This window comes from Elephantulus edwardii, unplaced genomic scaffold, assembly GCF_000299155.1.
Source record: "Elephantulus edwardii isolate Elephantulus edwardi_28Jun2011 unplaced genomic scaffold, EleEdw1.0 scaffold00051, whole genome shotgun sequence".
Taxonomy (NCBI): domain Eukaryota; kingdom Metazoa; phylum Chordata; class Mammalia; order Macroscelidea; family Macroscelididae; genus Elephantulus; species Elephantulus edwardii.
The window spans coordinates 6,980,069-6,996,418 of record NW_006399801.1 but is presented as its reverse complement, the minus strand read 5'-3'; the positions used below and the strand labels follow the sequence as shown (position 1 = coordinate 6,996,418).

The 16,350-nt window shown below is 39.8% G+C and overlaps 1 protein-coding gene across 1 annotated transcript; it reads left to right on the top strand.

Moving 5' to 3' along the window:
* The first annotated feature begins 13,182 nt into the window (after nt 1–13,182).
* On the top strand, nt 13,183–15,381 carry LOC102873085 (gelsolin-like). Its single transcript, XM_006886778.1, has one exon. It carries the CDS (start codon nt 13,186–13,188, stop codon nt 15,379–15,381), a length of 2,196 nt encoding a protein of 731 aa, XP_006886840.1. The 5' UTR covers nt 13,183–13,185.
* The last annotated feature ends 969 nt before the right edge of the window (nt 15,382–16,350 follow it).

Below are 16,350 nucleotides of genomic sequence, written 5' to 3'. Positions count from 1 at the left end.
AAATATGTCAATCCATCTAGTTGAGAGTCTTCCTTTCTTTCACTGACTCTCACCTTTCCCAGATTGATATCTTTTCAAAGAACATGCCCAAAGACATATGTGAAATGAAGTTTTTCTATCTTTGCCTCTAAGAAGGTCTCTAATTGCACTTCCTGCAAGACAGACTTATTTGTTCTTTTGGCAGTTCATTAGATAGTCCATATTCTTCTCCAACATCGCAATTCAAAGACATCAGTTTTTCTGTGGCCGTCCTTATTCATTGTCCAACTTTCTGATGCATTGGAAGCAATTGAAAAATACCATTGTTTGGTTCAGGCACATCTTTGTCTTCAAACTGACATACTTGCTCTTTCGCACTTTGAGGAGGTCCTTAAGGGCATATTTTCCCAATGCACCATGTGTTTTCAATTTCTTGACTGCTGCTACCATGGATATTGATTGTCGAGCCAAGTAAAATTATTGACTTCAATCTTTTCCCTATTTATCCTATTGCTCCAGTGGTGAGGTTTTTTGGCTTCTTGATGTTGAGCTGTAACCTGTATTGAAAACTGTAATCTTTTATTTCCTTCACAGAATGAGGAGACTGATGAATCCCAAGAATCGGAGGTCAGATGAGGAGGAGCTGTATACAGAATTCAAAGCAAGTCAGTACCTTACTGGAAGGAACATCCATTTATTTATATACTGAAAGCAGGTCACAGCCTAAGGAAACTCTCTTTCCTTATGATTGACCATTCATAGAAGATAGGGTAACTACATCATTGCATGAATGCCATACTACATCTAACTGCCTAACCACTGAAAATTTGCCAAGAAATCACAAAACCTTAACTATCTCAAAGAAGCGAAGGAAATGTTTCCTGAGCTGCATAATATACTGATCTCAACAGCACTCAGTTAAGCCACCCTACAGAACTTGCCTAAAGCTAAGAACATTGCTTTGTAGCAAGCTCATGGTCCTTATCTGAGAGGCAGTCCAAATATATTGACTAGTTGGGTTAGGATATAAAGGTGTATTCCTCTCACACCAGTCTCGGACAATCATGAAGAAGAGTCCAAAACTCTAGATAAAGACTGGATAAAAACACTCCAATACTCTTGATAGTTTTCTAATGTTGTACATTGAATTGTCATCTCAGTAGTTTAAAACAAGTATTAATTCATTGTGTCTGTGGATCAGGAACTCAGGGGTGGCATAACTGGCCAATTTCCAAACTTGTTTTGTAATAATTTTTTTTAGAAGATTCTTTCTTTAGTCGTACTTCATAGGTTTTACTATCAAGGGTCATATTTTAGTTTTAAAAATTATTATTATTTTTCCATTTTTACTTCCTCCCCAGCAAGTAGTTACAGTTCTTGTGGCTAAAGTATTTGGCTTAGTTGAATTTAAGATTTTCTTTGTGGCCTAATATGCAATCAACATAACACATTATAAAGGCATTATGGGCACTTGAAATGGCGAATTACCTATGGCTGTGTCATTTATTGGTTCTATGAGGTGATGCAAATGATTGCGCATTTGACTAGTAGCCAAAAAGTTGACATTTGAACCTAACTAGAGACATTTGGGCAGAAAGACCTGGAGATCTACTTCCAAAGCAATCAGTAATTGAAAGCCCTATGGAGCACGGTTCTATTTTGATACACTTGAGTCATCATGATGATAGCCATGGTGGCCTAATAGTAAGAAGTTGCACTGTAATTCTAAAAACATGTAACTTGAATCCATTAGTTGCTCTGCAGGAGAATCATGGTGGATCTCCTCCCATTTGATTAACTGCCTCCGAAAATCTGCTGAAAGTTCACTTGTGACTTGATTCTGATTTGATGGCACATAGCAAAAGCAGCAGGGTCATTCATGAGTCAATGTCAATACCCCAACAGTTATAGCTTGGATTTGTAGAGTCTCGCTTGATCTCTCTCAAATCACTTCATCACCTGCCATGTTGGGAGGATTTTTGAGCATGGAGGCCCATATGGTGAGGAACTGAGACCTCCTGACATCAGCCATACGAGGGTACTGTCTTGGAATGGGTCATTCCATCCCCAAACGTTTAGATAACCAAAGCCAACATCTAGACTACTACCATCTGATATTTTGAGCCGGGACCATCAGTTAAGCCACCCTTGGGTTTCTGATCCCCAGTGAATTAATACTTGTTTTAGGCTACTAACTGTGGGAGTAATTTGATATACAATATTAGATAACTGATGATACTCAGAGTTTTGGAGACGTTTTATCCATAGTCTTTTTATTCTAGTGGAGTAATTCCAGCACTTGTTGGCAAAGCAAAAGAACTTCCTAACACTTGACTAAGCAAATCTGAAATTTGTTTCAAAATAATTCCAGGAGGAAGAAGTAGGGGGAAGGAGTTGTGATTGGAACAAGGTGATAGATGAAAAAGATGTTAGTTGTTGAAACTGTGTGATGAGGACGTGGCTTCCTAATCCCCCAAACAGGGGATTGCAGTGTGCATGCCAACCCATGGATAAAGAGAGACTTCTAGCAGAGGGGAGTGTTTACTTCCTGGCATTGTTGATGAGTAGAGGGAGAGAGAGAAATACCTTCAAGCAGGACTCTTTCTGGTGGAGTGGGGGAAATCACTAGCACTTGTCAACAAAGCGAAAGAGCTTCCTAATGACCAAGCAGAACAGAGACCAAGCTGAGGGGTGCAGGGACTCAGGAACCTAGAATGAGGCTTACCTGTGGGTATGGCCAAAAAGCTATCCTCACTAACATCTGTGTCCTGACTTACTCTTGATCCTGAATTATAACCAGTTGCTTCCCTTATAAACTCTGTAACTGTGAGTATTGTCTGTGAATTCTGTGTGATCATTGCAGCAAATGACTGAATTTAGAAAAGTAGAATACTGTGGACAAATGTCAGTTTCCAGAGTTGGTAAAAGGACGGAGGAAGTATTTGACCCAGGCCTTTAAATCCTTTCATTCCAGCTTATCCACTTGCTGAGAATCTGCATTCCCACCCAGATATACTAGATTGGAAGGTACAGTTTAACAAGATCCCCAGGTAATGTTACAGATTCTCTAGGTAATGCTTATTGGAGGGTCTTATTGAAATGTTGATTCTGATTCAAGATATCTGACTGGAAATGCAAATTTGCAGCAGGAAGGTGACCTAGAATGAACTGATTTGAAGCCGGGGTTTTACCTCTACTTCAGAGGAATCTGTCTGGGTCTAATGATCTTGTTGTCCTCTCTTCTCAAGAAATTGGAGGAGGTCAGATGTTATCCACATACAATTTTTACAATCAGCCAAAGTATTTTTTTAAATTCCTTATAAATTCCTAGTAAGTATACTCCCTAACTTTCCCTCATCCTATTTAGACCCTGGATCAGAATATATATGGCAAAGAGTACTTTCCCAAAGAAATGAATGTTGTCTGGTCTAGGGGAAAGGGGTACAGAAAGAGATGACAGCAAAAGAGTTTACATTCTAAGGTGGGTTCTTGCTAACTCCCACTCTTGGAGTCAGGATCCCAAGTGGACATGGTGGGCCAGACTATAGAGAACTCAGTGAAAATCTCAGAAAGACTGAGAGGAAGTATAAAGAATAGAAGGTTAGAAAAACTTGCTAACTGAGTCAACAAGCAGAGAGCCCAAGCTCACGCCAGCAATCTAGCATGTTGTTGCCTGTGCTGAGAGACCAGACTGCAAATTATTCCAGCTGGGACATTTGGCAGACACCCAAGACACAGGCCATTTTCACCAGATGCATCTCTTTCCTCGTCCCAGGTAAAAACATCACAGAGGGAGAAAGAGAGGATAAGGACGTGGAAAGAGAATTCTAAAACACTGTGAACCATGTTCCAACTGAACAGTAATATTGATTATTGTCTTCTGCCATCAGCAGAAATGGTTGCTGGAGAGCTAAACTGGATTCATTCATAGCAAAATGAAGACTGTGGCGAGCTCTGGTGGCCTAGTGGCAAGAAGCTGCAATGTCAATCTCAGAGATGCACGGTTTGAATCCACCAGATGCTCTGCTGGAGAAGGAGGAACAATCTTCTCCTGTACCAGTCAGATCTGATTTGACGGTACACACAAAAAATAATAAAATAAATTTAAAAAAAAAAACAAAAACAAAAAACCAAAATGAAGACTGCTACCTTTTTGGGGCTATTTGTGTGTTGTGCCTGAAAATTTTAAAACAGCCACATGTGCAAAAATCAATAGATATTTCTATTTAACAGTGATAACCAGTTAGAAAATACAATGAAAATGGGAATCACATTCTTAGTATAAATAAAAATATAAAATCTAGGTATAATTTTGGACATGGTAAATGTTTACAAGAATAAAATTACAAAGCTGACTTTTTAAACACACACACACACACACACACACACACACCCCTAAGTTGGGGTTGTTTTAAGTTAAGAGGTTTGTATTATTTCTGATTAGGACATCTAGCAACAACAAAGTTGGTTGATCATAAACCTTGTTTGAAATAATCAATAACGAGAGTTGGAAGGAATTCCAATAAAAGAAGAACAAGTAGGGAGGGCAGCAGGGAAAAAAGGACGTGTGACTAGCTTTAACCAATGGAATGTGTTTGGAATCCAGGGCCTCTCCTTTTGCACATAAAGAGCTCTGAACACCATGGAGGAAGCCCAATTACCCTGGCAAGGAAACTATGCTGAGGGACCACAAGGAGAGGAAGGGGGACCTAGACAAAATGGATGGAAAGACAGAAACCCAGTCACTCTGGTGTTCCTGCTGAAACAACCCAATTATCTTCCCCACCAAGAGACCCATGTTTTGGACGAAGACATCTTGAAATTAAGTCTCCACTGTCATCTGATTGCAGCTGTATGAATGATATAAGATAGGCCAACAGAAGAATCACTCAACTGAGCCTCAATCATCCCATAGAACTACGGGGAAATGTTTGGACATACTCAGCTGTTTTAGCTAATTAGAAATCAATTTTAATTAAAAAATTTAAACCACACAATGAAACTAGAAAGTAGAATTTAATTTAAAATTTTTCTCTGACAATGGAGTAGAGATAAGACTTTTTAACTAGAGACTGATAGAAAAATGTGACAAAGGATAAGAATTGTAGGTTTTAAAAAATATTTTTTAAAATTGTATTGTGGTAATGTGGTAAGATATATACAACAAAATTTACCATTACCCTTGAAAAATTATCTTAGTAAGGAATATATTGGACATGTTACAAGGAGGGACCAGTCACTGAAGAGGGATGTTATGCTGTGACGGTGGAGGGACAGTGCAGGAGAGGAAGACCCTCGATGAAATGGATTGACTCAGTGACTCGGGTAATGGGGGTAGGTGTGTCAGAGACAGTGCGATTGGCACAAGATAGAGCAGAGTTTAGGGCTGTTGTACATAGGTTCGCTATGAGTCGCAGGCAACTCGACAGCACATAACAACAACAACATATATAATGTTGTTGTTATATACCATCGAGCTGGAACCGACTCATGGCTGACCCTCCAGTGGGTTTTCAAAGGTAATAAATTGTGCATGGGAGGAGATTGCCCATCGGAACTGACTCATAGCTGACTCTCTGGCTAGTTTTCAGAAGCAATTAATCTCATGGGAGGAAACTACCCATCCTTCTCTCGTGGAGCAGCTGATGGCCTCAAACTGTGTGCCATCAGGACTGTAGCACACTTTCTTGCCGATAGGCCACCAGACCTCCCTTTACATATATGTAGAGAGCAATTATATGTATATAATTTTCAGAGGCAACAAGCATACATGTCTATTCTGTGTATATTTACATATACAATTCTCGATTCAATATTTTATGCATGTATAATTCAGAGACTTTGGTTACATTAATCATGTTGTACAATCATTACCATTATTCATTTCCAAAGTATTCCACCACCATTAGCATTAACTCACTACCCTTTAAGCTAAAACTACCAATATCCCACACTGGTAATCATTAGTAAGCTTTAGTCTCTATACAATTAAATAAGTAGGATCATACAATATTTATTTTTTTGTGACTGACTTATTTCACTCAGCATTTCACCATTTTTAGAGTTCAACCACATTGTGCCATGCATCAGGACTTCCTGTTTCCATATGACTAATATTCCACTGTATGTCTGTACCATATTCTGTTTATACATTTATGTGCTGGTGGGCTTTTAAAGTTTCCACCTCTTGGCTATTGTGAATTTTGCTGCAACAGACGTTGACATTCAGGTTTCTGTTTGCCTTTCTGTTTTTAGTTCTTTGATGTTTATGCCTATCATTGGAGTTGCTGGGTCATATGCTAATTCTGTCTCAAACTTTTTGAAGAATGTCCAACCCTCAAAATGTTTTCCATAGCAGTTTCACAATTTTACATTCTCACCAACAATAGATGAGGATAAAATTTCTTCTGCTTGTCAGCATTTATTTTTTTATAATGTTCCCCTACCCCCAACCCACGATAGCCATCCTAGTGAGTATGGAATATTATCTTCCTGTAATTTTGTTTTACAAACAAATTCAAGCCTTGAGTTGCAATACTGAGAGTCAATATGAAAAATCTTGAATAATCTAAGAAGCATCAAAAGAAGATGGAGAAAATACACAGAACCACTATATAGAAAAGAACTGATCGATACTGAAACATGTCCAAAAGTAACATATGCTAAGGAGTCAATGATAAGGAAGACATTTAAACTGCAATGAAGGCATTGACAAAAATCACAGCTCCAGGAATAGAAGGAATTCCAACGAACATGTTTCAACTAAGAGATACAGCCCTGGACAGACTCACCAGTCTGTACCAGGAAATATGGAAAACAGCTACCTGGCCAAGTGACTGGAAGAAATCCATAATTGTTCTCATTCCCAAAAAAAGTTGATCCAACAGAATGTGGAAATTATCAAACAACATCCTTAATGTGAATGCAAGTAAAATATTGCCAATGATCATGCAAAAATGGCTACACCTGTACATTGACAGAGAGCTGACTGACATGCAGGCTGGGTTTAGAAGCTACCAAGACACCATCACTGCTGATGTCAGATGGATCTTGGCTCAAAGCAAGGAACAAAAAAGTTGACAAAGAATGTCAACTTGTCTTTTCGTAACTATGTAAAAACGTTTGACTGTACATATCATATAAAACTCTGGCTAACATATAGAAAAATGGAAATTACAGAGCACTTAATTATGCTTATATGAAACTTTATACCTAGACCAAGAAACTGTTGTACCAATAGAATACTATTGGTTTAAATAGTGTTCACAAGGGAAGACCGCACGGTTTAAAATTAGGAAAGGAGTGTGTCAGGGCTTTATCCTTTCTCCACACCTATTTAATCTGAACACTGAGCAAGTGGTTAGAGAAGCTGGACTTTATGAAGAAGAGTGTGGCATCCAGATTGGAGGGAGACTCGTCAACAACCTGCATTATGCAGATGACTCAACCTTGATCACTGAAAGTGAAGAGGGCAGGCTGCAGGGAAGCAAGGACTGCAGTCTTCAATATGAAGTACATCTCAACATCAAAGAAACAAAAATCGATATCACTGGGCCAACAGGCAATATCGTGATAGATGGAGAAAAGAAATTGTCACTAATTTCATCCTGCTTGGATTCACAATCAGCACTCTTGGTACTAACAGTCAGGAGATCTGGAGACATAGAATATTGGAAAAGTCTGCTGTCAGTACCTCTACAAAGTCCCAAGAGCAATGATGTCAGTTTAAAACTAAGATGCATCCAACACATGCTCCAGTGGAGGAGAAGGGACAATCTCCTCCTGTGCCAGTAGGATCTAGTTCGATGGTACACACACACACACAAAAAAGAAAACTGAATAAATACATAAATAAAATTAAGTTGCCCTTGATTCAAGATATAATCTTTGATAGGTAATAAATAAAGATATCAGTAGAAAAATCAATGCCTTTATATTGTCATGTTGGAGAAGAACGCTGACTGGCCAATCCCATGGATTGCCAAAAGAAAAAAGAGGTATTTCTTGGAAAAAGTAAAGTCAGAGTACTCCTTGGAGGCAAGAATGGTGAAACTTCTTCTCACATACTTTGGACATGTTGTTAGGAGTGAGACATCAGGTTTGGAAAAGTGAAGGGTTATCGAAAGAGAGAAGAATCCTCAATGAGATGGATTGATGCAGTGTCTGTGACAATGAGCTGAATTGTTTCAGGGATAACAAGGATGGCTCAGGATAGGACCGGGTTCGGATCTATTGTTCATAGAGTCACAGTTTATGACACTTGACTCAACTGTGCCTAACAATAACCACAACTGTGAAGTTTGACATCTTTTCATATGTTTATCAAAAAGTTGCATAACTTTTCTGAAGTGGTCCTTTGCTTATTTTTAAATCAGGTTGCTTATCTTTTAATTTTTTAAATGATTGACGTTCTTTATAAAAGCTATGTGTAAAATCCTTGTCAGAAGCATAATTTAAAATATTTCTCCTATTCTGTCAGTTTCCTTTCCATTTTCTTAATAGTGTCATTAGATAAGCAAAAATTTATTTTTATAAAGTCAATATGCATCTACTTTGCTCTTTATTGCTCATGTTTTTTATAGTACACTTAATATTCTTCTGTCAAAAATATGGTCTTGGAGCTTTACCAGTGTGCTTTCTGGTAAAAGTTTTATTGTGCTAGTCTCAAATTCAGATTTTAGATCCCTTTTTGGAATAATTTTTATATATGTTTGTGATAATTTTTATATATGTTACAAAGTATGGGTCTGACTTCATTCTTTTTCATGTGACTATCAATTTATCTCCACAGTATTTGTCAAAAATACTATTCTACAGAAAGAACTAAGCATCCTATTTGAAAATTAAGTGATGAAAAATATGTAGGTTTCCTTTTGAATTCTTTTCTATGCCAGTGTCTGTGTGTCTATTCTTAAGTCAGTATCACATTATTTTGATGACTGTCTCTTTGTAGTAGTAATTTTTAAATTAGGGAGTGTGAGTTCTTCTACTTTATTCTGTTTCAAAATTGTTGTTTCTATTCTGAGTCCCTTTCTATTTTATATGAATTCAAGGATTGCCTTTCCATTTCTTCCAGAAAAGAAGTTTTGCTTGGGATCACACCGAATCAGCAAATTAGACTGTATTTACATATTTACAATTTTAAGAATTTCCACTAATAAACAATAAGATTTCTTTTAATTTATTTATATCTTGTTTAATTTCTTTCAACACTATATTATTGTTCTCAGTGTGCTACTCTTCCACCTCTCTGTTTAAATGTATTCCTAGGTATTTTATTCTTTCAGAATCTATTGAAATGGAATTTTCTTAATTCTCTTTTAAGTTTCTTCATTATTGGTATTTAGGGACACAACAGTTTTTTGCACATTGATCTTCTTCTCTGCAACTTTACTAAACTAATTAATTAACTCTAGTATTTCTCTTATGTATTCTTTTTCATTTTCTATATATAGACATCATCTTCAAACAGTGATAGTTTTATTTTTTTCCTTTCCAACTGGATGCCTTTTATTTCTTTTTCTTGCTTGGCTACAACTTCTAGTGCAACATTGGATACCAGTGGTGAAATGAGATCTTTGTCTTGTTCCTGATGTTCAGAAAAACATTTTTTTAAGTCTCATCATCGAATAAGACGTTAGCTGTGGATATTTATAAATGTTTTTTTATCATGCCAAGGAATTTCCTCTTTCTTGGTAGGGCATTTTTATCATGAAAGAGTGTTGTTGCATTTTCTCAAATGTTCTTTTATGCATCAATTGAAGTGATCATGTGGTTCTTTTCCTTTGTTCTGTTAATGTGGAGCATTACACTGATTTACTTTCTTATGCTAAACCACCCTTGCATTCCAGATAATCTCAGTTACTGTGTATAATCCTTTTAGTATGCTGTTGGTTTCACTTTGCTAGTATTTTGTTGAGAATTTTTGCATCCATATTCATGAGGAATATTTGTCTATAGTGTTCTTGTGGTGTCTTTATCTGGCTTGGCTTTCAGGGTAATAGTCAACTTTTAGAATGATTTAGGAAGTAGAGCCTTCTCTAACCCTCACTTTTAAAAAGAAGAATTTTAAAAAACTTAATATTTATTCTTATTGAAATATTTTGTCATATTTAGCAATAAAGTTCTTTGTTGAAAGATTTTAAATTCTGATATAAAAAAATAAATTCTAATTTACTCCTATTTGGTTATATGTTTGTTGAGATTTTCTAGTTCTTCAAGATAATTTGTGCTTAGAAGAGTTAGTCTATTTAATCTACATGATAGAATTTTTGGCATACAATTATTCATAACATTATCATTTTTTTTCTATCTATATGATTTATAGTGCTATCTCTACACTCATTTCCAATTGTAATTATTTTTGTCTTATCTTTGTCAGTGTAGCAAAGAGTTTGCCAATTTCAGTGATTTTTTTCTGATTTTACCTACTGTCTTACTATCTTCCATTTCATTTCTCTCCACTCTAATATTTATTATATTCTTCATTCTAGCTTTGAAGTTAACTGGCTCTTCTTTTTCTTGTTCCTCAAAGTCAGATGCTTGGTTTGAGAGTTTTCTTCTTTTTTCAAAGCAAATCTTTACAGTAACAAAAACTCCCTCTAACCACTGTCTTCATTGCTTCAGTGCGCTCAATTTCAGTGCATACGGTTTTTCAGTTCATAAAAGGGGGAAATTATAATAAGAAGAAAAATGTATAAAGAGAATCATATGTAAGAAACACGCTAACTGGGGGAGGGGGAGGGCTGGGTGGGGAGTAAAGTGCAGCAATGAATGAATGGAAATACAAAATCTCTGTAAATGTTCATTAAAATTATTAATAAAAAAAAGGAGGACAAAGAAACATGTTGCTATTTTTATAGATGCTCTGAAGTCTGTTCTGTCTCAGAGTGAACCTATGTGCAACAGAATGAAACAGGGCCTTATCCTGTACCATCTTCACAATCATTGTTGTTTGAACTTATTGTAGCCAATGTTTTAATTAATCTTGATGAGGGTCCTCCTCTTGCTCACCGACCCTCTACTCTGTCATACATGTCTTGTTCCCAGGACTACTCACTCTTGATAGCATGATCTGGCATGAAGTCCTGCAATTCTTTGTTTTTTAAAAAAAAAACAAACACAACCAGATCTGCTCATTCTTCTGATATTGTTGTTGTTGATTGTCGTAGAGTCACGTATGACTCATAGCAACCCTATGAACAAAAGGCCTGAAGCCTTTCTATAACTATCAACATTTATCAAAGTTCACATATTCATTATTCTCCACCAACCAACACCATAATTCAAAGTCATCAAGTCTACTTCAGTCTTCTGTATTCACAATCTACCTTTCAAATCTCTCTCTCTGCTGTTGAGTAAGAACCAACACATAGCTGACCCTCCTTTATGTTTCAGAGGCTATAAAGTATATGGGAGGAGATTGTGCATCTTTCTCCCTTGGAGATGCTGGTGGATTCAGACCACCAGTCACAGAGCTTTGGGCTAACAACATGGTATGAAGTGACTTACAATACCATGCTTTAGGTCAGGTACATCCTACTCTCCAAAATTTTATCTTTTCTTGTCACTGCTTCACAGCAGATTTGCCCAGTGCAATATATCCTACAATCCTCCAATTACTTTTCTTGTGGGTGTTACCTATGGTTACAAGTAACACGGGTCTTTTAAATACTCAAGATTGTCTCCATTCATCATGATATTTCTCACTGGTCCAGTTGTGAGGATCTTTAGTCTTTTCTGTGCTCAAATACAATCTTTCAAGTGCAGTATTGTACTCCTTGATCTTAAAGTGAAAAGAGGAAAATAAATCTAACAGGGAATAATTTTAATGTCTTGATTATAAGAATGTATTCAGGATGGATGGTGAAGAGATTGAGATTGTTCACAGCTTCAGTTTGCTCGGCTCCACGGTCAACACTCTTGGCACCAGTAGCCAGGAAATAAAAAAACATATTACGATGGGAAAGTCTGTGGTTAGGGACCTCTCTAAAGTACTCAAGAGCAACGGTGTCTCTCTGGAGACTAAGGTGTGCCTGATACAGGCTATGGTTTTTGCAATCACTTGTTATGCATCAGAGAGTTGGACAATGACTAGGGAGGATAGAAGAAGAATTGACACCTTTGAGCTGTGGTGCTGGAGAAGAGTACTGAATGTACCATGGACTGCCAAGAAAACAAATAGATTCATCATAGAGAGGGTTAAACAAGGCTGCTCCTTGGAGGCAAGGATTCTGGGGCTTCACCTGACATACTTTGGACATGTTGTAAGGAGAGACAGGTCTTTGGAGAGGGACATCATGCTGGGCAGAGTGGAGGGACAGCGCAGGAGGGGAAGACCCTCTATGAGGTGGATTGATTCAGTGACTGGGGTAATCAGGATGGGTGTGTCAGAGGCAATGAGATTGGCACAGGATAGAGCAGGGTTTAGTGCTGTTGTACACAGGGTCGCTATGAGTCGCAAATGACTCGATGGCACATAACAACAACAACAAATTTGTTTCCTATTGCTGTTTTCTATTACTACAAGTTTAGCAACTTTAAACAATACTTATGTACTAATGAACAATTCTGTTGGTTATCAGTCTGGGAAGGCTTATCTGGGTTCTCTAGCTGAAGAAAATATAAACTTTGAGTTGAAATACTGAAGGAGTCAATGAACAAAATATTAGATATGCAAGAAGAGTCACTTTACCAAAAAGAATTGGTGGATTCTGAACTATTTCAGGAAGTAGCATAAAATCAAGAACCGATGATGTTAAAGATAGAGGTTCAAGTTGCATTGAAGACATTAGGGGGACAAATAGGGCTTCAGGAATAGAAGAATATCACTTGAGTCATTTCAAGAAACAGATGCAGCTCTAGACATGCTCGCTAGTCTCTACCAAGAAATTTTAAAGATAACCATCTGGCCAATTTTCTGGAAAAGATTCATATTTGTTCCAATTTTCTAAAAAAGATGGTCCAACAGAATGTAGAAATTATCTAGCAATATCATTAATAGCACATCCAAATAAAATCTTGCTGAAGATTATTTAAAGATGGCTGGACCACTCATTAAGAGAGAACTACCCCTGCAGCAGCCTTCGCCAGCGTCGAGCAGCAGGTGGTACTGAAAACTCCCCTTTGAGCACAACTCCAGGCTCAGTCCAAGTTCCTCCCCTCGGAGTAGCTCTCCCACCCGCACAGCTCTGAGAGCCCAGCAGCATGGTGGTGGAACATCCCGAGTTCCTCAAGGCAGGCAAGGAGGCTGGCCTGCAGATCTGGCAAGTGGAGAAGTTCGATCTGGTGCCTGTGCCCCCCAACCTTTATGGAGACTTCTTCACTGGTGATGCCTATGTCATCCTGAAGACAGTGCAGCTGAGGAATGGGAATCTGCAGTATGACCTCCACTACTGGCTGGGTAATGAGTGCAGCCAGGATGAGAGTGGAGCAGCCGCCATCTTCACCATGCAGCTGGATGACTACCTGAACGGCTGGGCCATCCAGCACCGTGAGGTCCAAGGTTTCGAGTCCTCCACATTCCTTGGCTACTTCAAGTCTGGCCTCAAGTATAAGAAAGGAGGTGTGGCATCAGGATTCAAGCACGTGGTCCCCAACGAAGTGGTGGTGCAGAGACCGTTCCAAGTCAAAGGAAGGCACACGGTCCGTGCCACTGAAGTGCCAGTGTCCTGGGACAGCTTCAGTAGTGGCGACTGCTTCATCCTCGACCTGGGCAGTAAAATTTACCAATGGTGTGGCACCACCAGTAACCGATATGAGAGACTGAAAGCCACCCAGATATCCAGGGGCATCAGGGACAATGAACGAAGTGGCCGGGCCCAAGTGCTCGTGTTTGAGGAGGGTGCTGAGCCTGAGGCAATGATCCAGGTATTGGGTGTCAAGCCAACTCTACGTCCAGGAAGTGAAGACACAGCCAAGGAGGATGCAGCCAACCGCAGACTGGCCAAGCTCTACAAGGTCTCCAATGGTTCAGGCACCATGTCAGTCTCCCTTGTGGCTGATGAGAACCCCTTCGCCCAGGCGGCCCTGAACTCAGAAGACTGCTTCATCCTGGACCATGGCACAGATGGGAAAATCTTTGTCTGGAAAGGCAAGCAGACCAGCACTGAGGAGAGAAAAGCTGCCCTCAAAACGGCCTCTGACTTCATCTCCAAGATGTGCTACCCCAAGCAGACCCAGGTGGCCATCCTTCCCGATGGTGGCGAGACCCCACTGTTCAAACAGTTCTTCAAAAACTGGCGGGACCCAGACCAGACAGACAGCCCAGGCCTGGCCTACCTCTCCAGCCACATTGCCAATGCGGAGCGGGTGCCCTTCGATGCTGCCACCCTGCACACCTCCACTGCTATGGCTGCCCAGCATGGCATGGATGATGATGGCACAGGCCTGAAACAGATCTGGAGAATTGAAGGATCCGACAAAGTGCCTGTTGTCCCGGCCACGTATGGACAATTCTACAGTGGTGACAGCTACATCATTCTGTATAACTACCGCCATGGAGGCTGTCAAGGGCAGATCATCTACAACTGGCAGGGAGCCCAGTCTACCCAGGATGAAGTTGCTGCATCTGCGATCCTGACCGCTCAGCTGGATGAGGAGCTGGGAGGTACCCCTGTCCAGAGCCGTGTTGTCCAAGGCAAGGAGCCTGCACATCTCATGAGCCTGTTTGGTGGGAAGCCCATGATCATCTACAAGGGTGGCACTTCCCGTGATGGTGGGCAGACTGCACCTGCCAGTACCCGCCTCTTCCAGGTCTGGGCCAGCAGCTCTGGAGCTACGCGTGCCGTTGAGGTGCTTCCTAAGGCTGGTGCACTGAACTCCAATGATGCCTTTGTCCTGAAAACACCCTCAGCTGCCTACCTTTGGGTGGGCACAGGGGCCAGTGAGGCTGAGAAGACAGGGGCCCAGGAGCTGCTCACGGTGCTTGGGGCCCAGCCCTTGCAGGTGACAGAAGGCAGTGAACCAGACAGCTTCTGGGAGGCCCTGGGTGGAAAATCTGCCTACCGCACATCTCCAAGGCTGAAGGACAAGAAGATGGACGCCCACCCTCCTCGCCTCTTTGCCTGCTCCAACAAGACTGGACGTTTTGTGATTGAAGAGGTTCCTGGAGAGCTCATGCAGGAAGACTTGGCCACTGATGATGTCATGCTGCTGGACACCTGGGACCAGGTCTTTGTTTGGGTTGGAAAGGATTCTCAAGAAGAGGAAAAGACAGAAGCCTTGACTTCCGCTAAACGTTACATTGAGACAGACCGAGCTAATCAGGATAGGCGAACCCCAATCACCATCGTGAAGCAAGGCTTTGAGACTCCCTCCTTTGTGGGCTGGCTCCTTGGCTGGGATGACAACTACTGGTCCGTGGATCCATTGGATAGAGCTTTGGCTGAGCTAGAAGCCTGAAGAGGGGCAGGACTCACTCATGTCATCACTCAGTGCCTTTCAGAACTGTCCATCCTTCAGAGACCCCACAGCAGGCAGGGCAACTCGGGTGTGTGTTTGGTTTTTGGTTTGGGGTGGCTTTTTTTAAAATGTATTAGCCAAAAACAGTCCTGCAAAAAATCCAAAGTCCTTACAAATGGTCTCAAATATCTGTGCTTTGGAGATTCAATTCGTTAAAAGCTTTTGAAGTGTGTTAAAAAAAAAGAGAGAGAGAACTACCATAAGTACAACTTAAATACAGAAAAAGCTGTGGAACTAGGAATATTGTTGTTGGTTGGAACTTGGTTGAAAACAGAATACTAGAAAGATATTTATTTCTGTTTTATTAATTATTCAAAGGCATTCAGCTGTATGGGTAATAACAATTATGGCTAACATTAAGAAGTATGAGAATCCTAGAACATTTAATTGTGATCATGTGGAACCTATACATGGACCAAGTGGTCAGTCAAATGAAACAATGAATAACAAATAGGATACTGCATAGCTTAAAATCAGGAAATGTGTGCATCAAGGTTATATCCCTTTTCCCCCACATATTCAATCGGTATACTGAGCAGATAGTTCAAGAATGTGAGCTGGAAAGGGGGTATTGTATACCAATGAAAGAATTTTTCTTTTACTTTTCAGAGAAGAGCAAACTGGGGGGTAGGGGTGAGCAGGGAGGAAAATGCAACAATGAATGAATGGAAATCCAAAGTCTCTGTGAACATTCATTAAAATAAATAAAAATTATTCACACCCATGTTTATCGTGGCTTTGTTCACAATAGCAAGGAGCTGGAAATAACCCAGGTGCTCATCAGCAAACAAATGGATAGAGAAGCTGTGGTCAATTCACACAATGGAATACTATGCTGCATTGAAAAACAAGGAACTCATGCAATATTATTCAAAATGGGTGAGCCTGGAGGACATTATGCTGAGTGAA